The following is a 22,812-nucleotide window of genomic DNA, read 5'->3' on the forward strand; positions in this document are numbered from 1 at the left end:
GTTATAATAGGTGTCTGAAATTGCAATGCTATTAAGTACGTTTTTGGGATAAATACATTTTCCAGCTACATGTAATGAATTCCAGCATCTTTAATTGGCATTGAGGGGTATGGATTACAGCAGATAATGAGCAAAATCAAAGTATGGAGAGCAAAGTATTTTCAGACATCAAAAAGGCAGGGAAAATACATTAACAGAATACAGCATGGGCTAATCCCTCTGCACACTTTCTCAATACAAGCAAGTACACGTTCAAATAAGAACATGTCAAGTAATGTGGCTTGAAAAGTGGCATTTTTTTTGCAAAACAAACAGTTTTGTTCAAAGCACAAATAGAAAACAGACATTTAGAACTACATAGCAAACATGTCAATAAATCACAGCTGCCCTTTTGTCTGAATGAAAAGATGGGAGTTTGTGTGTCATTGTTGCACACATTACTGACAGTCTCATTCTCAGTGTTCTCCGTCCAACGTAGAAGTTGTTTCTTCGAACAGGCTGAGCAGATTCTTTGGTTCGAAGCTGGGTCGAGGAAGGGGCTCTGAACGGACCCAGTTTCGGACAGGCCGTCCAGCAGAGTTTACCGATGTGCTGTGCTGACTGGGTGTGTCCATGGACCGGTCTAATTGACAGAGTCGATGAGAGCCAGTGTCTAGGGGGATAGGACTGGGGGAGGCCGTCAGTGTGTGGTGGGATCTTTCTGAGTGAATGCTGGAGGGTGTGTGTGCAAGGTTGAGGCTGCGTGAAGGGGTGTGGATGTCACCAGAGTGTGTGGAGGTGTGGGCGGCACTGAGTTGAGAGAATACTGGAGGAGAGGAGCTCGGCAGAGGAGTGGAGGTGCTTCCCACAGATAGCCGAGATTTTAGTCTGTTGAATGAGGAACACAGTTTGAATTGTCAGTGAGAAATTATTAGGGGGAAAATTATTGACACACTTAAATAGACAGGTCTAATACATAGGTCTTCAACACTCTCCTGGGGCCCCCCCAGCCATTACATTTATTAGATGTATCCCAGAGCTAGCACACCTGAATCAACTTTTAACTAATTAACATGCCCTTACCTGTTGAATCAGGTGAGCTATCTCAGGGCAAAAACTAAACTGTGAGATGGATGGGGGATCCCCAGGAGAGGGTTGAAGACCTATGGTCTAATAGGTCTTAGACCATAGGTCAATTTTAAAACTGTCTGGTTGTCTGACAAATCAAAAATTGTAATTATTGTTAGGAATAAAGGACACTGCATCCTCCAGACTAAATAGGAGAGGGAGAGGGATGTAGTTTATTATCAGTGCACAGTTCAAAAGCCAGCATACATGATGGTATAAGGGTTAATTAGTGCACATGGCATGGGTGACTTGCACATCTGTGAAGGCACCATTAATACTGAACAATATACACAGTTTTGGGAGCAACATATGCTGCCATCCAGACGAAGACAATGCATTTATCAGGGAAGGCCTTGCTTATTTCAGCAAGACAATACCAAACCACATTCTGCATGTATTACAAGAGCGCGGTGCCATAGTAAAAGTGTCTGGATGCTCAACTGACCTGCCTGCAGTCCAGACTTGTCACCCATTGAAAACATTTGGCACATTATGAAATACAACAAAGGAGACACCGAAATGTTGAGTAGCTGCAATCCTATATCAAGCAAGAATGGGAATACATTTCACTTTCAAAACTACAATTGGTCTCCTCAGTTCCCAAACACTTACAGAGTATTGTTAAAAGACGAAGTGACGCAACACAGTAAACATGCCCCCGTCCCAACTTTTTTAAAACCTGTTGCTGGCATCAAATTCAAAATGGGCATGTATTTTTTCAAAAACAATAACATTTCTCAGTTTCTACATTTGATATGTTGTCTTGTACTATTTGCACGTGATTGCATTCTGTTTTTATTAGCATTTCACGCAACGTCCCAACTTTTTTGGAAAAAGGGTTGTAATCAAAATATGTAAAACCAAGTTTCCAAAACACAACATGCACCTGAGCTCAAGTTTGTGATCCATATCAAAGGGTTTGAATACTAATGTATTTTTTAATACATTTTTAAAACCTTTTTTTAGGTTATTATGGGGTATGGTATTGTGTGTAGTTTAATAAGACTGCACTACACCTTTCAGCTCTGGTGCTAACATTATGACCGACTTCATAAATGTGGCTAAAACAACAGAACATCCCCCGTATCTGTGAGGGATCGGTTCTGCGAACCCTCACGGATGTGGAAAATCGCAGAAAGTAATAATCGTTACGTAATGGACAATTTTTTCTTTATATTTTTCTATTTATTACTTTTTTGATTAACATATACACTCACCTAAAGGATTATTAGGAACACCATACTAATACTGTGTTTGACCCCCTTTCGCCTTCAGAACTGCCTTAATTCTACGTGGCATTGATTCAACAAGGTGCTGAAAGCATTCTTTAGAAATGTTGGCCCATATTGATTGGATAGCATCTTGTAGTTGATGGAGATTTGTGGGATGCACATCCAGGGCACGAAGTTCCCGTTCCACCACATCCCAAAGATGCTCTATTGGGTTGAGATCTGGTGACTGTGGGGGCCATTTCAGTACAGTGAACTCATTGTCATGTTCAAGAAACCAATTTGAAATGATTCCAGCTTTGTGACATGCTACATTATCCTGCTGGAAGTAGCCATCAGAGGATGGGTACATGGTGGTCATAAAGGGATAGACATGGTCAGAAACAATGCTCAGGTAGGCCGTGGCATTTAAACAATGCCCAATTGGCACTAAGGGGCCTAAAGTGTGCCAAGAAAACATCCCCCACACCATTACACCACCACCACCAGCCTGCACAGTGGTAACAAGGCATGATGGATCCATGTTCTCATTCTGTTTACACCAAATTCTGACTATACCATCTGAATGTCTCAACAGAAATCGAGACTCATCAGACCAGGCAACATTCTTCCAGTCTTCAACTGTCCAATTTTGGTGAGCTCGTGCAAATTGTAGCCTCTTTTTCCTATTTGTAGTGGAGATGAGTGGTACCCGGTGGGGTCTTCTGCTGTTGTAGCCCATCCGCCTCAAGGTTGTGCGTGTTGTGGCTTCACAAATGCTTTGCTGCATACCTCGGTTGTAACGAGTGGTTATTTCAGTCAAAGTTGCTCTTCTATCAGATTGAATCAGTCGGGCCCATTCTTCTCTGACCTCTAGCATCAACAAGGCATTTTCGCCCACAGGACTGCCGCATACTGGATGTTTTTCCCTTTTCACACCATTCTTTGTAAACCCTAGAAATGGTTGTGCGTGAAAATCCCAGTAACTGAGCAGATTGTGAAATACTCAGATCGGCCCGCCTGGCACCAACAACCATGCCACTCTCAAAATTGCTTAAATCACCTTTCTTTCCCATTCTGACATTCAGTATGGAGTTCAGGAGATTGTCTTGACCAGGACCACACCCCTAAATGCATTGAAGCAACTGCCATGTGATTGGTTGATTAGATAATGCATTAATGAGAAATTGAACAGGTGTTCCTAATATCCTTTAGGTGAGTGTAGAAGATATAAAACACTTATAAATACATTAATTATACATAAAACAATGTGTTTTTATGTTTTTTTATAGAAAAAAACATGCAATTAACCGGATTGACGCTTGGATGGCTGACATTTTTTGAATTTCTGGCTTCTTTAAAAATGTTTGGGGATACTCGAGTTTGCGAATGTGGAACCGCGGATAGCTGGAGGTTTACCTGAAATTCTGACTCTCATATGGACATTGTTTGGTCTTGTGCCCGTTCAGAGGTTTGTGCCATGTTACCTGTGAGAGAAAGTGGGTGAGTTCTCTGGGCCCATGCCACCAGGCAAAAACACCACGTCCTCCTCCAGGCTTCCTGAGTCGCTGTGCATCATGGCACTGGGGGGCAGCGTGAACTCCTTTTCCCAGCTCTCCTTGGTAGGGGTGCACGGGGCAGAGGCAGACGAGCGGGGAAGGAGTGGTAGGTTGAGAGAGGAGATAAGCCCCCAACCATGGGATACAATGGACTGAAAGGAAAACGTTTGATGATGAACAGGTGCATTTGAAGTGAGGTACATATGAACTAAGCACAACATTTGACAGCATGCGCATCATAGCTACATTAAAATATAGCAGTTAAGTTAAACAAATAAACCTTCCTTTCAGCAATTATTTAGTCTTACTTAGTATGAGTTTTAAGAGTTTAACAGAACACTCAACTAAAGTAATGAGACATTTTTAAATCTACCCATGACTGAAGTTAGTGGTGGCCTAAATATTTAGAAGAAGAAGAATTATTGAAAATAAGATAAATTGTATTACTAAAATATGACTAGATATAAGTCATTCATAGATCTTAATCAATGCATTTCTTCGCTACAAAGTACTGACTTTCATCATGTGTAAATCCTTATGCATTATTACAGTAGGCCTGTTGTCCAACATTTTATTAGACTAATAGAAACTAAAATAAAGCAAAATTAAAGAAGGTAGCCAAATTAACAATGGAATGAACTGCTTTTTTGATTTTAACAATCTAAATGGTGGTGTAATGAGTTAGTGGAAGGTGGAAAGTTACTGTGGTTGAATTTACCCACCTGGCAGAGGCAGACCAATGTGAGCAGGGTTTCGTGGAGTAGAAGGGAAATGCGGCGCCTCCACATGTGTCTCCTGATCACTGGCAGGGAGAGGAGTTCAGGCACAGTGGCCCTGACAGATGGCTCCGGGGCCAGCATCATCCGCAACACCGTCTGCAGCTCCACTGACAGCGCTGGACCAACATGGGGGAATCGGGCATATGGGACAGAATGATGATATGGCCCTATAAAGGTACCTGGGCGCCAGATAGCTTTGTGGTCAAGATCGTTGGGCCAGTGAACAAACGTTTGCCTGTTCTAATACTGACAAAAGAAAAATAAAGCGAATTGGTAAAGTAAGTCACTTTTATCAGAGTCGGATAAATGCCTAAAGTGTAAAAATGCATAAAATGTTTATGCACAGACTTGGAACCAATTCCCCGGGTGCAAGGTACAGCCAAAAAATTATAATATTACTTTACACTAAAGTGTCTCAAGCTTAGAAAAATATTCTGTTGTTTAAATGAGTATTAAACAATCACCAACAGGCCTCCCATCCACAACAGCTCCCTCATGTAGTCGATTCAAATGCCATTATTGTGGTTCTGCAGAATGACACGTTCCACCTGCTGCTTTCACATTCAGCAGCATCTTTACACATAACACCTGCAAATTGAGTGGAAGGCTGTTTTGTACACATACATTTCATGGGATGGTGTGTTTATTTTGATTTGGTAGTCGTCTATTCCCCCAATATACTGTACTCCTCTTGACTCCAATCTATTAAGCAGTGTATGGAAAATGTATGAAAAGGATCATCCAGGTTGGAGTACCAGACTGATGGACTCCTATTGAAAAGTATTTCCAATTGTCATAGTGTGTTATAATAATTCAACAATGGTCTTATTTTATAATTTAACAAATGATTACTAATCTTTACAAATGATTTGACCTGGTAAATTAACTGAAATATTAGAGCCAGTTAAGAGATGTTGCATGAAAGGTGGAATCGAAAAACAAAGAAATCGATATGACTTGATAATGTTTCAGAAAATGTCATATTTTCCACATTAACTAGCATACCTTCCAAACGCAGTTCACTTATTCCAGCCCTTGGCCCTGTGCACACGCATGTTCACGGCTGTGAGTAACATGGTTTCTACTGTGCACACGCATGTTCACGGCTGTGAGTAACATGGTTTCTACTGTGCACACGCATGATCAAGGCTGTGAGTAACATGGTTTCTACTGTGCACACGCATGATCACGGCTGTGAGTAACATGGTTTCTACTGTGCACACGCATGATCACGGCTGTGAGTAACATGGTTTCTACTGTGCACACGCACGATTACGGCTGTGAGTAACATGGTTTCTACTGTGCACACGCATGATCACGGCTGTGAGTAACATGGTTTCTACTGTGCACACGCACGATTACGGCTGTGAGTAACATGGTTTCTACTGTGCACACGCATGATCACGGCTGTGAGTAACATGGTTTCTACTGTGCACACGCATGTTCAAGGCTGTGAGTAACATGGTTTCTACTGTGCACACGCATGATCACGGCTGTGAGTAACATGGTTTCTGCGTAGGCACTCTTGGTAAGTGAGACCACCGATGTGTAAAACCTCCCCTTACCATTGGTGAACTCTGAAGGTAAACAGCCTTGTCTCAGCTGCTGCCAACCCTCTCCTCCTCTTGGCACCTCCATGTTGCACGCCAGCTCCAAGATGGACACGCCAAGACTGACAGACAGGAAAGGCCTATGGTTAAGAACTGATTACATTTACTGTATGTAAAGTTTTTTTTCTACCAGTTGCTCAAAGCCCTTAATGGTTCATCTCTTCATCTGTAATTAGAGTGCAGGGAGTACCAGTCACCTGAAAACGTCAGCAGCAGGGCCATATTCACCCTTCAGCAACTCTGGGGCCATATATCGAGGATCCCCCTCCTGAACGTCCTCTTTCTCTGTCCCTTTTTCCTTCCCGGCCAGTCCACTAGTGCCCCGCTTCCCCTGGATTTTCAGTGCAAGCCCAAAGTCGCCCAGTTTGAGGCGACTGGAGCTCGTCAGGAACACATTGGCCGGCTTGAGGTCGAGGTGGGCGAAGCCGCGGGTGTGGAGGTGGGACAGGGCCGAGAGGAGGTCGCACAGGTAGGCCCAGGCAGCAGGCTCGTCTGTAGAGTGGTGGGCAGAAATGTAGCCATTACTGAGACGTGCATAATGAGATTCACTTATTTGGTATGGTTGTGTATCCACAGAAATGTTTATTTCTCCAACTACTTTTGTCATAGAATCAATCAAATTAATTTATAAAGCCCTTTTAACATCAGCAGTTTCACAAAGTGCTTTTACAAAACACCCAGCCTGAAACCCCAAGGAGCAAGAAGGAAAAAAAAAACTAAGAGGGTCTGAAAAGAGGAACCAGGCTCAGAGGGGTGACCAGACCTCTTCTGGCTGTACCGGGTGAACAAGAAAAAGGTAGCAGAAATATTTAAAAACTCATATGAGCTACATTCAATCCCATCCACCACAGGGGTATGCAACATGAGCCATCCCACCATGCACCTCCTCTGATGTTTAGCATATGACCTGGGCTGGGGGGCTGGGCCTCGGTGTGCAGCTGCAGGCTGGTGCAGCACAGCTCCATCTGGATGTACAGACGCCCCCCCTCCTCCCAGGCCGCCACAAAGCCCAGGATGTGAGGGTGGGGGCACAGGCTCTCGTGGTTCCGGGCCTCCCGCAAGCTCCTGTCGCGCTCGCCATTGCCCCTGAAGCGCTGGACCGAGCGTTTGATAGCATAGTGACGCCCATCCCGGAGGCTCAATACCTGGGAAGCAGTCAAAGTGGGGTTCTGAGGTCTCCTTCAGTTGTTATTTCTGGATCTCCACAATAAAGGTGTGGACTGAACCAATCTGAAATCTGTGCTTTTATTTTCTTTGTCTCCCTTCAACACTGTCCCCCTTACCTTGTACACCTCGCCAAAAGAGCCTCTACCGAGCAGCCCCAGGTTGGTGAAGCACTGGCTGAAGTAGGATTGCAGTCTGCCGGGGTCGTACAGTGACGGCGGAGGAGGAGATTCCATTAGGGAGCGAGAGAGGGGAGTCCACGGGGACGGCGGGCGTTGGGAGAAGACCCGGCTCACTGGGGGACAGCCCTTGGATGGGGGGCGTGGGGGTAGTGTGAGCGTGAGGAGGGCAGGGGGCGAGAAAGATGAGGTGGAGCATGAAGAGAAGGGGAGGCGCCGTTTCTTCCGAGAGAAGGACTGCTCCGCCTGGGAGAAGTGGGCAGGGAGGGGGAGAGGTGTGGTGGCCACTTCGGTTTCCAAATATGCTGACATGGTTTGGAGATGTAGAGAAATTAATATATAGGCCTGGGAGATGACAGTGAAGGTGTGGCAACCATAGGATAAAACTTTTCTGAGCAAGTTAGATTCAGACCTGAGAAAATAGAAACATGACCATTAATTTTACACATAATCAAGAAAATGTAGTGTTGATAGTAGGGGCAAAATGAATAACTGGGGAAAATATTAAATACAAACACTCGAGGAAGCATTTCATAACATATTGTGTGACGTCAGTCGAAAACCCATTTAATTCAAACACTTAAGGGAACTAAGGTCAATGATTTATTGCTCGAAAATTCAGACGAAGAATACTGTAAATTACTGTAGCCTTTTTAATACTTTATGTCATCACTTTTTGGGTCATCCTAATGTCAATGTCACATGGAAAGTGAATTACTCAATGTAGAAAACAACCCATTTTGTTCCAAAACTGCAACAATTGAGTTGACTTTTTTACTTACCAGACAAAAACAGCTTAATTCCAAGTTACAGTCATGAAAGTCGCCGTCATTCTATGACCAGAAAAGCCGGAACGTCAATCTAGCTACCTCAGAACATATTTTAGTCGCCATTAAACGTTAAACCAATTTACCAAGTTGTAAATTATAAGCACAAACTAAGTACGCTTGATGTACAGTTCGTAACTATCAAATAGCAATAGTATATATATATGTCATGAATACATATTTCGTGAAGTCTGACTTATTTTTTCAACATAGACATAAACTAGCGCGCACTATAATCCAATACAGCTGCTTACAGCACACTCTTCAAAATAGTTACTAGCACGCGCCAAAATCGCAAATCTTGCGCATTGGTGCGCAGCTGTCATTGTGAATACACCCCTGCTGCGGCGCGCAGTGCAGTCTGGGGCTGGCTGGCAGGCGGTGAGGTGACTGTCGCAACTAACCACTTAAAATGGTGAGTTTTCAAGAAAGCTTGGAGTCTATAGTTTCATAAACGTTTTACGTAGTTTAACCGAGTTGCTCCTTTATTGGAAATCGAGCCGGCCATATCAGCGGTGTTATTTTTGGATTCGATTACTTGCTAACGCAGTTATAAATGTGTACAGTAGCTTTAGTTAGCTAACGCGTTAGCTACATCTAGCTAGCTGGCTAAGGAATGGTAGTCGGATTATCTATCAGACACTTCATTATTGTACCTCACAAAAGTTATTGTTAACTCAAATACAGTTGGGTAGGTGTTCAACTACTTAGTTACTATGTAAGTGGTCCTCAATGAGTCTGTCATGTGCGTGGTTAGCGGAGATGCTAGGCAGTTGTACAAAGGTAACGACGTTGCAGCCCTCTCCGGCTCATCTCAGGCATTTAAAACAGCAGGAATTCAGCAAGGCCTCTGCCTGAGGTCCTACTGACCAAACAAACTTGTCACATAGGCAGTGTAGCAAGTGTGAGGTTTAAGTTATTCAGTCCGTCAAACAAAAGGTTATAGTTGGAATTTAACCTATTCAGCAGGTCCATCCCGGTTTCTTTCTGTTTAGCATTAAAACTTGTTTGGCGGAATTAATACAACCGTGGTCATCAAGCTCTCGACTAAGCCATTAACAATCCCCATGTAACGTACGTTTTTTGTAAGCCTACAAATGGTCTTTAAAGATGTGGGATCATGTGAGACATTTTCTTTTGATATTTGCTCCCTCGTAATGCTGAAATCCCGACCTCAAGGTCTACTAAATGTTCAGTGTACATCAAAGTACACACCAGCTCTCTCCTATCTCTTTCAGGATGTCTTTCTTATGATACGGCGTCAGAAGACCACCATCTTCACAGATGCCAAAGAGTCCACCACCGTCTATGAGCTGAAACGCATTGTTGAGGGAATTCTTAAGAGGGCCCCAGAAGAACAAAGGCTCTTTAAGGTATAACAGGGTTAGCCCATTCTTACTCTTAAAAATATATTTAAGCTTTTAGCATGATAAGTACAGTCTTTAGAATTAGAAGGTACATACCTACCAAATAATACAAAATCTAAGTGCTTTTCTCCACTCTTTTGATATTTTTTTTCCTGTCAGTAAGAGCCTAGAAAAGAAACAAAGAGAAGGAGAGAGGCTGTCCACATTAAATAAATTCATTTAAATCACTACTACACAGTGTTATATTCTAAGGGTATCCCCACCGCTGTACAATATGGTCTGAAGACCAAGATGACCATCTCTGCTAGCATGCTCACCTCACACACATGTGCTCCAACTCTGGAGATTTCCTCTGATGGAGCCAAACAGTCGTATGTCTCTATGCAAAACTGACAGTAAATATCTTATTTTGAAGATGATTTCTTGATATAAAAGATTCAAAAAACGCTGTCCTGATTAGAGTTCTAGTCAGTACTAGGCAAAGTTAAAAAGTGTGGAAGTAGATGTTTAACAGTCACATGGCATACCTTTATAACGAAATAGGATGTTGTGTTACATGGCTGTGTATATTCTTGTTAACTTCCACTCAGGTCTCCCTAAAAAGTCAACTTTTCAAATATGTTAAGTGCTTCTTGAAAGGATGTTAACCCAGGGATGGTTATTATATTTGCATGAAATATTCATATAAAATCCTTAACACAGATTCTTAATAAATGCATTCCAAATAAGACACACAAATTTCATTTTCACTGTGTATTATGTATATCTATGCTGCCAGCTTCAGGTCCTGCCACAGCATCTTGATTGGATTAAGGTCAGGCCTTGGATTTGGCCAATCCAAAACAAATCTTTCTACTCAGCCATTCTTTAGTAGATGGCTTTGTGTCGTTGTCTTGTTGGAATACCTATTTTCAGAGCAGCTTAAGCTCCTTGACTGATGGCCTGGCGTTCGGCTGAAAAATCTCCTGGTATAGCTCAAAATTCATGGTTCCCTTAATGATGTGTAGTCAACCAAGCTCAGAGGAAAAACAGACCCAGGTAGTAATATTAACACCACCATTTCTTGCCTGTTAATAAGGTGCTTTTGGTGGTAGGCAGTGTGGGGTTTTTACCAGACATGGAGATTTTGGACTCATCTTTCCAGAAAATGGACTTTCAGGTTTGTCTAGGTGACTGGCAAACTTATGTCGGCAGTTTGGTTGTTTTTTGACAGCAGAGTTTTCTTCGTAGCAGCCCTCTCATGAATGCCGCTTCCATTCAGTGTTCTTATTGTTCAAACATGCACAGTAATCTGAGATGAAACTAGGGAGGTTTTCTTTTTCTTTCACCGGTATGAGTAACACCAAGCTGAACAGTTTTCTTGTTTCTGTTTATCTGAATGCCCAAACTCTTTCTTTAACGTCTCTCCTTTGATTGGTTCATTTGGAAACCGATTATTTTCTCCCCGTTTCCAAAAAAGTGAGGATGTTGCATAAAATGCAAATAAAAACAATGCACTGATGTGCAAATCTTCTATCCCTGTATTTAATCAAAAAGAATGCAAAGACAACATATCAGATGTTGAAACAAATGTTATTGTTTTTGGAAAAATACGTGCCTGTTTTGAATTTGATGCCGGCAACAGGTTTCATAAAAGCTGGGCCTGTGTCGTTTTGCCTCACCTCTTCTTTTAACAATGCGTTTGGGAACTGTGGAGACCAATTGCTGTAGTTTTGAAAGTGAAATGTATTCCCATTCTTGCTTGATATAGAATTTCAGCTGCTCAACATTTCGGTGTCTCCTTTGTCGTATTTTTCATTTCATAATGTGCCAAATGTTTTCAGTGGGTGACAGGTCTGGCCTGCCGGCAGGTCAGTTTAGCACCCGGACCCTGTCTACGGAGCCATGCTGTTATAATACGTGCGGAATGTGGTGTGGCATTGTCTTGCTGAAGCAAGGCCTTCCCTGAGACGTGGTCTGGATGGCAGCATATCCAACACCTATATATTGTTCCGCATTAATGGTGCCTTCACGGATGTGCAAGTCATCCATGCCATGTGTACTAACGCAGCCCCATACCATCATGGATGCTGGCTTTGAATTGTGCGCTGACAACAAGCCGGTTGGTCCCTCTCCTCTTTAGTCCGGAGGACGCAGTGTCCATTATTCCCGAAAATAATTGTAACATTTTCATTAGGTGGACTACAGGACAGTTTTCCACTTCACCTCAGTCCATCTTAAATGAGCTCATTCCCAGAGAAGGCATTGGTTGTTCTGGATGTTGTTTATGTATGGTTGCTTCTTCACATGGTAGAATATTAACTTGCATTTGTGCATGCTGCGATGTACTGTGTTCAGACAATGTTTTGGATTGCAGCATATGTTGCTCCAAAACCTGTATATATTGTTCAGCATTAATGATGCCTTCACAGAAGTGAGTCACACATGTCATGTGTACTAATGCAGCCCCATAACATGCATGCTGGCTTTTGCACTGTGCGCTGATAAGAAGCCGGAAGGTCCCTCTCCTCTTTAGCTCAGAGGATGCGGCGTCCGTGTTTCCTGAAAAGAATCGCAAATGTTGATTAATCAGACCACAGGACGGTTTTCCTCTTTGCTTCAGTCCATCTAAAAGGAGCTCCGGCCCAGAGAAGATGCTGGCGATTATATATGGTTTCTACTTTGCATGGTAGTGTTTTAACTTGCATTTGTGGTTGCAGAGATGTACTGTGTTTACAGACAATGGTTTTCAGAAGTGTTCCTGAGCCCATGCAGTGATGTCCACTGAGGGACTGAAGATCACGGCCACACAGTGTTGGTTTTCGCCCTTGTTCCTTGCGTACAGAGATTACTTCTAATGATATTATGTAGCATAGATGATGAGGTCCCCAAACTCTTTGCAATTTTATGTTGTGAAATATTCTTTAATTATTGCACTATTTGCCCACACTGTCTTTCACAGAGTGGTGCCCCCTCCCCATCCTCACTTCTGACAGACCCATCCTCTCTGGAATGATCTTTTAACAGCCAATCTGTTTTTAATGCAGTGCCGTCTGAGGGACCGAAGATCACGGCCATCCAATATGGATTTTTCAGCCTTGTGTTTTGAGATTTATTCTAATGATATTATGTACCGTAGATTAACTCTTTGCAATTGGGTTGCCTCTGTCCCAACTTTCTTTAAACGTGTTGTTTGCATCAAAGTAGGCATATATTTTTCAAAAACAAAAAGTTTCAACATTTTATATGTTGTCTTTGTACCATTCTATTCAATACAGGGTTTAAATGAATTGTACATAATTTCATTCTGTTTTTATTGTTGTTTTATCTAGAGTCAGAGCTTTATTGGAACCAGGGTTGTACTTAGCTGCTTAAGCTCAACCAATGCAGCTTTGGGTTCACTTATTTTTGCTCCTGCTGTAATTTGTTTGTTTTTCTACTGTCATAATTTCCTCTAAACCAACATGGAATTGGTAACTATAGACCTGTTTTACCATAGAAAGACTAGATCTGATTAAATAAAGATTTCATTGTGAACACAAAAAATAAAAATTGCACCAGGGGTTCACATACTTTCACACGTCACAATTTTGTTTAGTTTTTGTACATGAAAGGGGTGAAAAATAGCTATTTTGCTGAAGGAGATGTTGGTCTGATTTGACCCCATGCTGCTGCTATACGTGTGCACCCTAAACGTCTACCGTTTATTAAATGTGAGCTAGCTTTCAGGCTTATTTTTATATGCATTTGGTTCCACCACCAAAAGTCAATGTTCATCACGGTTTAATGAATTTCTGGAATTGTTGCTAATTGCTTCACCAATTTCTTTCCCCAGGATGACCAGTTGTTAGAAGACTGCAAAACCCTAGGCGATTGTGGCTTCACCAACCAGACTGCAAGGCCCCAGGCTCCAGGGACTGTTGGACTGGCTTTCCGTATTGGTGGTACGTCTGTACCTCTCCTCAAGCTGCTTTGCTGTCACTACTCCCAGTGTAGTTCTCCGTTTTGTTTTCCAACATTAGTTCTGCAAGATTGAGAGCCTCATATTTTACTGGTTTTAATCAAGGTAATAGCTAACAGTAGAATGAACTTTTAGCAATTTACCGAAACCGAACCACGACCATTAAACTGCAGCACTTACTGTACTGTGGGTTACGTGTACTGTTGCACCCCTAGCTTACTGGGTGATCTAGTTTTATTTGAGACGTAAACGAGACAAGGCTTAACAACCCAAGTGGTTGTCAATGACAGGAGTACGTTTGAAGAAAGCCACAGATTTGCGTATGTTCCACTGCCCAGCAGTAACTATTGGGAGCTTTCCACATTTGACAAGATCAGAGATAATGTCAAACAACTAAACCCAGAGATGAATGTTTTTCCTGTGTTAATTTGGATGTCACCCCCGATTATGTGGATCATTCATACTATGCGTTGCCATATCTGTCCCTAGTAAAGTGGATATATATCATGTAAATATAAATTCAGAGTTTTACTTTGGAGGGAGGTGTTCTTAATCTTAAGTACCAAAATATTGATTTTGAAAGAGTGTTTTTGAACTCTCAGTGAATGCAGGTGAATTTGTTACGTCTGACGTGTTACTCATCTATGTCTGAAATATAAGGCTGAGAATATTAAATTTTTATTCTTTATTTTGTAGTCCAAGGTGAAACAATTTTCCCATGAATATGTACTTTAGTATTTCAAGCTGTTCCTGAAGTCACTTTTCACATTTTTTTTAATTGTAGGAGTTCAAATTTTATTAATAAGAATTTCCATAATGACATGCCATTCGGAGAGTAAGTGGGAACTCCAATTAGTAATTACTTCATCTAGGAGTTGGTCTGTATGCCTTATTCAAATATCCATCATTATACTGTTATTTTATAGTAAAGACAAAAACTATTAATTAAAAAATATAGAATCATTTATTAACTCAAAAAGATCAAAAAACATTTCATATTGTAGCCACGCTTTGCCTTGATGACAGCTTTGCACACTTTGCATTCTCTCAACCCGCTTCATGTGGTAGTCACCTGGAATCCATTTCAATTAACAGGAGTGCCTTGTTAAAAGTTAGTTTGTGCAATTTCTTGCCTTAATGCATTTGAGCCAATAAGTTGTGTTGTGACAAGGTGGGGTTGGTATGCAGAAGACCATCATGTCTGAACTGTAGTTGTCCATATTATGGCAGGAACCGCTCCGATAAGCAAAGCAAAACAACATTTTATCCTAACTTTAAGACATGAAGGTCAGGCAGTCTGGAAAAGTGCTGTCACAAAATCCTTGAAACTCTATGATGAAACTGTCTCTAATAAACCACCACAGAAGTGCCTCTAAGTAAACCAGACCCATAGGTGCCTCTAAGTTTATTAGAGTTATAACCTCAGATATTGTCTGACCTCAACCCAATTGATTGTTTGGTATGAATTGGACTGCAGAGTGAAGGAAAAGCAGCCAATAAGTGCCCAGCATGTGGGATCTCCAAGACTGTTGGAAAAGCATTCCTTGTGACTTCCTCATGAAGCTGGTTGAGAATGCCAAGAGTGTGCAAAGCTGTCATCAAGCCAAAGGGTTGGTTACTTTGAAGAATATAAGATATATATAATTTTTTCTTCCCCCCCCCCCCCCCCCCCCCCAGGATTCCACATGTTATTTCACTATTCTAAAATGTGGAAAACAGTAAAAGAAATTCCCTTGAATGGGTAGGCGTGTCCAAGCTTGGTATATTTTTTATCATTGTATTAAAAATTAAACTGTATATTTTTTTTAAATTTCAGATTTATTTCCTTAATACTATAACTAACAGATGCCTATGCCAAGGGACGTTTGAGTTTGTAATTAAATTAAGGCGTTTTTTCTAACTGTCATTTTGAAAGCTACACCCACCTTCCATGACATTTTCTAAATAGGCGTATATTACATTGTTCCATTGTCAGAATTCTAAACTCACATTTTTTTTTGTAGACTATTATTTTTACCCCCTGTTTTCACATGCCACTTATTGTTGGTACCCAGGCGCTAATCACCGCTCACTGAATGCATGATGTTAATGGGTGAATGTGTGATACTCCCAGATAAATGATAGTCTTAGTTGAATTTGAAATTAAATACAAGATTTCCATGACCATTCAACAAATTAATAAACGATATAGGCTGCTCAACAATTCGACATCAACTCGATAGGCCCACTAGAGAACTGCAAAGCCCTTCCGTTCGCATAGCCTATTCTTATATTAGCCTATTCTTAAATAACCGTTCTTTGAAATCTTTTTTTCGTATGGTAAGCGTTTTGATACATTCTTGTGTTCTTCAAATTCATTAACCATTTTGAACAAATTCTGTAAATTGTTACTTTTTAGATTATTTTATATAATTTGATGACGACCCAGTAGATTATCTGGCTGGATGGTGATGCTGCAGAGAATGTTGTTTATGCTAGTTGGGGCGATTTGTATGCTAATGACTCCAAACGGCATTCGGCTCTGGCGGTTCTAGTGTTAACAGGGTAGAAAGTTATAGTCTTGTGTGTACTATCTGTCTACATTTGTAAGTATTTGGGTGCCTGAGTTTGAGCAATATGTTTTACTTATAGTAAAATATGACCTTTTTGTGAAAGCATATAAAAAAATTATGTTTGCCATAATTGAGTTCCAAAATTGCACTGAATAATAAGATTTGACCCCTTTATTCATGTCATCACCAATCAATGGAATTAGGACTCAAAACAGCTGACCGCAACCACTTATTTTCTTCTTACGCTACCAGCATATTTGAAAAGGTTGCATGTAGCCACTGACACAGATGCCTCTGAAGTGGATTTACTAGTGCAACTCTTGGGTTTATTAATACCCTCAAACAAAATTGGTTGATTGAATTTTTCTTAAAAAGCAGTTTCTATTGGTCACGCCCAGTTAGGTCCCTCCCCTTGTTTGGTTTAACATTGATCCTCTACATGTCCGAAAAGGTATACAGTTTGACAGTTTATTGTTCCTGAATATTTGCCTGTATTTTTTGCAGCTCTTGTCTCTCTCATTCTACATTATTTTGGTTAGATTCCTGCCCAACCTGTTTTTGTGTTCAGATGAAAAGCTCAGAGCAGGCACATCATTTTTTTTTTTTTTTTTTTATCCAACCAATAAAATTCACTTTGCCTCTGTGTGATTAGTCAGTTGGTTACTGAAACAAATTTGAGGCTACTACTGACAATAGTTTGTCTGCGGTACCCTAAGGTTTATATGCTGTGGTTTTCAAGCCCTTTTCTGTCTGTTCTTCAGATGAGATGTTTGAGCAGTTGCAGCTGGAAGCCTTCTCCAGCCCCCCGGAGCTTCCCGACGTCATGAAGCCCCAGGATTCCGGCAGCACGGCCAACGAACAGGCTGTGCAATGAGGGAGGGAGAAAATAACGAATGGAGGGATCGGGGAGGGAGGGCTGTCTACAGAGATCAGCCGAGGAGATATAGGTGTCGGCTGGGTAGGCGAAATGCGCCGCCATTTTGGGTCGGGACCGGGTATGTAGAACCAAACCAGGTTACTACTGACCACCTTAACCGAACACTCCCGTATTCCACACGAATGCTTTGCAAACATCAGTTACTTTATGATAAGGCCCCAACCCCCTGCTACTCTGCCTTCGGGTCACGCGCACCATTTGGTACAAACACTTTGAGAACGTGCCTTTGACACATTAAGTGTCAGGCTCAAATGCGCTCAGTTGAATGAGTGTCTGCGTTTGTTTTTGAGTGTGAATGTGTTATATCATTATTGTTATTACTATTATTCTTAAAATGGCACGGGTGGCATTGGTTTCTAACAATATATTGGGGCTGGTTGCATGGGTTATGGGTCAAACGTTAATGTGTGCAAACATGCATGATCAAACCCTATTGTAAAGAACAACAAAATTAGGTTGATGCTGACATCTCTACCATCGGATAGCTTTTCATCTTTAATTAGCCTCTGTTTTCCCAATGCTCTGGGCTGTGTTCAGAATTGACAAACGTTGTGGAACGTTGCAGATAGAAATGTAAGAAGAAATCATTAATTGATCTAACGTGATTGCTTATTTAGTGCAAATCGAAGCATGTTCATTCTGCATCATGTATTTCTATCGGAACCTTCCACAATTGCATTTGCTTTTTAATGCAGCTATGGTGAAGCCAGTTCCTATGTGCATTACTGAATAGATGTATCTTACCCTTACTTAGACCTGCAAGGAAAACTCCTTTACACTGTCAGGCTGGGATGTCAAACTTGGTTAGTGGAGGCTTTATTTTTCCATTCCTGGTATTTCTCCATTTCCATCACCAAACTCTTTGGATAAGGTAACCAGAGGTCCCACCCCTCAGACCTTCTCCAGTGGGTTTTAAGAAGATGAGAGATGAGGAAAGGGGGTCTAAATGAGAAAATGCCCTGGTGTCTGCTGCTTTTTGTTTTTTCCTTTCACTTAAGTAAACAACCAGGTTATGGGTCCTTACAAATTAGTTACCTTAATTCCTCTGTTAAGTGCAAGTGAGGAACAAAAACCTGCAGATCCAAGGCCCCTTTGGAGTGAGTTTGACATGTGTGCTGTAAGTTAAATGCTGTTCTCCATTATAGCATGGTTATAGCTTTTGTTTTCTGTAGTATGGAATTTATTCAGTTTTCTGACACTTCACTCTTGTTTGTTTCTGCTGAGACCAAAGGCTTGGAACTCCTGGAGGAGAACCATTTGGTTGAGGACATATTTTTGTGATATTTAAAATAAGACTTGACTGAGAATGGTCTCACAACATTGGACTCTGGTCTTTGGGGTGGGCATGCCATGTCATGTCACCCAAAAACGTAATGGTGTGACATCAGTCAACCCCCCCCAATTAATAAACAGCTTGTAACTGAGCTTAAATAAAGTTTCTTTTTTTTTTTAAATGTGTTTGTTGTATTTCCTTTTGTGTTTCAGTATTAATGGCATGTAACTGCCATATCTAAGACATTAATAACATTTAGTACAGGAATGGCATTCTTAGCCGTAAATGGTAATGCTCATGCGAGGTGTGGACCAAATAAAATTTATTTTGGGTGATGAATAACTCAACAAGCGGTTTTGCATGGTCTTAAAAACAAGTTATTCTGAGGCTTTTTTCCAAATAACTGCTAATTTTCTGGTCAAGAAATTAGGTGAAAATAAAAATTACTGTTACATCGTAATAGTGCTGTGGACATGTACGTTAAATTAGTTTATCATATGATTAACTGTCTGATTTATATGCATGTGTAAAACCACACCTGCTTGAAGGTTGATTGGTCGAGTATCGGCCTTGTTTTTTTGTACTGTTCTGGGGTATGCCTTAATAAATGACCCTGGTCCATAGATAACAAATATCACGTCATGTGAAGATCGGACATTTTGTTTCTTTAGGTGTTGCTTCTGAAGTGTTATATTTCGTAGAAAATGGATGACAATCTATCAAGGCGAAGCTAAAGGGTCCTAATGACAAATGTGTTCCTTGTGAAGAAATACTTATCCACAATTGTTTTTGTCTGTCAAACTGGGTGGCTTAAGCTTGCGAAGTTGTCTGGTTAAAAATTGCCTCCTGTAAAGGTTCTGAACATGTGTACCAAGTTGGATTATGATACGATAATGGTTTCCCAATAATATGCTTATATGTACGCCCACTTTATTGGTCAATAGCGACCACATCTTTTGACATACTGGCTGGGCTTATACATTTCTTATAGAACTTGGTCTATAGAAGTCAAATATCAAAAGACATTTGGTGCTATAGGAGTGTTGTAAGCATTTTTCCCAGAATCTGAAATGGCAGAATATCCAATAAGGCGGGCCCATTGGCAAAAGTTTTCGTTGTGTGGAGATGGACTTAGGTTTTGTGAATCTAGGACACTTGCTGTGTGTGTGGTGAGATGGCAAAGTTGGCCACTTTGGAGGCTTACAACCTGGTCCTCAATGCAAAGAAAACCAAGAAGCTCACTGTGGGTTACAGGAAATCTAAAGGCTGAAGTCACGCCCCAGTTTTCATCGATGGCACTGAGGTGGAGCGTGTGTTTTGCTTCAAATTCCTGGGTGTCGATCTCTCCTGGTCCCTCAACATCTCAGTCTTGTTCAAAAAGGCGCAGCATTGCCTGTACTTCTTGAGGAGGCTGAAGAAGGCAAACCTGTCTTCCAAGATTCTTGTGAACATTTACCGCTGCCCAACCCAGAGCATTCTGACTAACTGCGCCACAGTATTTTGGTGCTTGCTCCGTAGCCAACCAGGAAGGCCACCCAGCACATCACGGGTACCCAGCTCCCAGCCATCCTAGACCTCCAGCACAAGCGGTGTCTTTGCAGGGCGTGCATCATTAACAGGGTCCCATATGCAACAAACTGTTTGCCCTCCTTCCATCAGTCAGGCAGACCATGTCTCTCTGTTCTCACACCAGCAGGCTCAGGAACAGTTTCTTTCCATGTATTATAACCCTGCTGAACTCTGACCCATCACTAACCACACCCACCCTTTGCACTACTGGACTGTCACTGCCTTACAATGTCTGATAAGGAGGTTTTCAGTTGTCTACAGGTACGTGTCATTGCTGCTATTCCTGTATTTCATTTGCACATGTCGACTTGCACCTTAAAATTGCCTTCATTGCACATTTAGGACTGCCTCTGTACTTGCATTTTCAATTATTACATATACACGTCTACCTTGGAAACCTCATTGCTGTTAACCCTGCATTTCAGTTGCTCATGCAGCCCTACTCCTTCAGTTTGCCTCGAGTGTAAATTCAGAATGCCATTGATAGTTGCCACTTTTACTATTATCCCACTTTTACTATTACTTAATACTTAAACATTTCCTGCCCTCCTATTTGCATCCATTGCACATTTAGTATTGCCATTTGTAATGCATTTGCATTAATTGCACATCTATACATTCCACTTGTAATATACAGTTAGTGGGGAGAACAAGTATTTGAGACACAGCTGGTTTTGCAGGTTTTTTCAGCAATTTGAGCTACAGTAGCTCGTCTGTTGGATCGGACCATACGGGCCAGCCTTCGCTCCCCACGTGCATCAATGAGCGTTGGCCACCCATGACCCTGTGGCTGGTTCACCACTTTTCCTTCCTTGGACCACTTTTGATAGGTACTGGCCACTGAAGCCCACAATGGCTGCAGTTTTGGAGATGCTCTGACCCAGTCGTCTAGCCATCACCATTTTGCCCTTGTTAAAGTCACTCATCCTTACGCTTGCCAATTTTTCTTGCTTCTAACACATCAACTTTGAGGGCAGAATGTACACTTGCTGCCTAATGTATCCCACCCACTGTCAGGTGCCATGATAACGAGATTGTCAGTGTTATTCACTTCATCTGACAGTGGTCATAATAAAATGCAAATTAATTACTTAATAATCATACAATGTCATTTTCTGGATTTTTGTTTTAGATTCCATCACTCACAGTGAAAGTGTACCTATGATTAAAATTACGTTCATTGATGCATCTGGGGAGCGAAGGCTTGCGCATGTGGTCCGATCCAACAGACGAGCTACTGTAGCTCAAATTGCTGAAAAAGTTAATCCTGGTACTGATAGAAAGGTGTCAGAACACACAGTGCATCGCAGTTTGTTGTGTATGGGGCTATGTAGATGCAGACCAGTCAGGGTGCCCATGCTGACCTCTGTACAGTGCTTACAATGGGCAAGTAAGCATCAGAACTAGACCACGGAGCAATGGAAGAAGGTGGCCGGGTGTGGATGGCCGGGTCGCTTACCTGGAGAACACATGGAACCAGGGTGCACTATGAGAAGACACGTACCCCCTACCTGAGCATTGTTGCAGACCATGTGCACCCTTCAATGACAACGTTTTTTTCTGATGGCATTGGCCTCTTTCAGCAGGAAAATGCACCCTGCCACAAAGGAAAAAGGTTTAGGAATGTTTTGAGGAACACAACAACAAGTTCAAGGTGTTTACTTGGGCTCCAATTTCCCCAGATCTCAATCCAAAAGAGAATTTGTGGGATGTGCTGGACAAACGGGTCCGATCCATGGAGGCCCCACCTCGCAACTTACAGGACTTAAAGGATTTGCTGCTTACGTCTTGGTGCCAGATACCACAGCACACCTTCAGAGGTCTAGTGGAGTCCATGCCTCCAGGGTCAGGGCTGTTTTGGTGGCAAACGGGGGATCTACACAATATTAGGCAGGTGGTCATAATGTTATGGCTGATAGGTGTACTTAATACTTGTACAGTTTCTGCCCTCCTCTAGCTGCCCTTCTGGTTAGATGCAAACTGCATTTCGTTGACAAAGTTTAATCTAATCTAATTATTGCACCGCCACCATGAGGCTGATTTCCATGCCAGTACACCAGATGTTGTGGCCCTTGGGCCTGTATTAGCGTCAAAGACATAGGTTTGTATTTACTGGGAGGGGGTCAGGGTCAATGGATCCCAGGATTTTCACTCTTTTCCAGGGGGGCCACATTCACCTGTCTGTAATATTGGGGGGGTCATGACCCCATCCCCCCTTAATTCTACACCCCTGATTAGCATGCAAAATGGGCCATTTTATGTCACTGGAATTTGCAAAAAGGACTGCAAAACACAAACAGAAAAATAAGAAGAACCAATGGTAACAACAAACGTGTTTTACCAGTGATCTGCTGAAATACTCAAGATATCCATCATAAACTGTAGTGGGAAGATGGGTTGTAAATAAAACCTGTGTGCATTTGCATGCTTGGTTTGAAAAATGGCAGCATTTACTCTATTGGAAGCTTGAGATTTCTTCCACATTAAGATGTATATATTTGTTGTTATAAATAAAAAAGAAGTTGGACAGAATTCCTTCCATCAATACGTGTGTTGTGGTTACAGTAAGCACCAACTGCTGTCTGTTGACAAATCACGTCCGAGGGGTGAAAGGGAAACACGGGGGATGATCGAACGCTAGAAGCGGCGTGGGTTTTCTGAGTTATACAGTATACTGGCATTTAGAAAGTGACGAAACGTGAACTCTGAAATATTTCTTTTAAATTGAGTTTCACACCTTT

At 41.8% G+C, this 22,812-nt stretch overlaps 2 protein-coding genes across 3 annotated transcripts; one reads left to right on the forward strand and one right to left on the reverse strand.

Moving 5' to 3' along the window:
- Positions 1–75: 75 nt before the first annotated feature.
- On the reverse strand, positions 76–8,670 carry pkmyt1 (protein kinase, membrane associated tyrosine/threonine 1). Of its 2 annotated transcripts, none has more exons than XM_010903859.3 (8): positions 8,389–8,670; positions 7,547–8,018; positions 7,171–7,408; positions 6,461–6,755; positions 6,219–6,325; positions 4,597–4,769; positions 3,803–4,026; positions 76–867 (listed from the first exon to the last, which is right to left on the reverse strand). In XM_010903859.3, the coding sequence occupies exons 2-8, from the start codon at positions 7,916–7,918 to the stop codon at positions 456–458; spliced, it is 1,821 nt and encodes a 606-aa protein (XP_010902161.2). In that variant the 5' UTR covers positions 7,919–8,018; positions 8,389–8,670; the 3' UTR covers positions 76–455. The 2 variants fall into 2 exon arrangements, with proteins under 2 accessions (XP_010902161.2, XP_010902152.2); XM_010903850.3 differs by having other exon boundaries at positions 7,147–7,408.
- A 77-nt stretch (positions 8,671–8,747) lies between these two features.
- Positions 8,748–18,683, forward strand: LOC105030139 (elongin-B). The gene is made up of 4 exons (XM_010903829.4): positions 8,748–8,848; positions 9,672–9,806; positions 13,615–13,723; positions 17,054–18,683. Exons 1-4 carry the CDS (start codon positions 8,846–8,848, stop codon positions 17,164–17,166), a joined length of 360 nt encoding a protein of 119 aa, XP_010902131.1. The 5' UTR covers positions 8,748–8,845; the 3' UTR covers positions 17,167–18,683.
- The last annotated feature ends 4,129 nt before the right edge of the window (positions 18,684–22,812 follow it).

The sequence above is a fragment of the Esox lucius genome, chromosome 5, assembly GCF_011004845.1.
Source record: "Esox lucius isolate fEsoLuc1 chromosome 5, fEsoLuc1.pri, whole genome shotgun sequence".
In the NCBI taxonomy this organism is placed as follows: Eukaryota; Metazoa; Chordata; class Actinopteri; order Esociformes; family Esocidae; genus Esox; species Esox lucius.

Bases quoted from the DNA above. Each gene is read 5' to 3' on its own strand.
- pkmyt1 (XM_010903850.3), bottom strand. From the start codon at position 7,918: ATGTCAGCATATTTGGAAACCGAAGTGGCCACCACACCTCTCCCCCTC. The intron at 6,756-7,146 runs GTGCATGGTGGG...ACCACTCTACAG, and splicing joins TATGCTAAACATCAGAGGAG to ACGAGCCTGCTGCCTGGGCC. The intron at 868-3,802 runs GTAACATGGCAC...CTCATTCAACAG, and splicing joins TCACCCACTTTCTCTCACAG to ACTAAAATCTCGGCTATCTG.
- LOC105030139 (XM_010903829.4), top strand. The intron at 9,807-13,614 runs GTATAACAGGGT...TTCTTTCCCCAG, and splicing joins AAGAACAAAGGCTCTTTAAG to GATGACCAGTTGTTAGAAGA. The intron at 13,724-17,053 runs GTACGTCTGTAC...TCTGTTCTTCAG, and splicing joins ACTGGCTTTCCGTATTGGTG to ATGAGATGTTTGAGCAGTTG.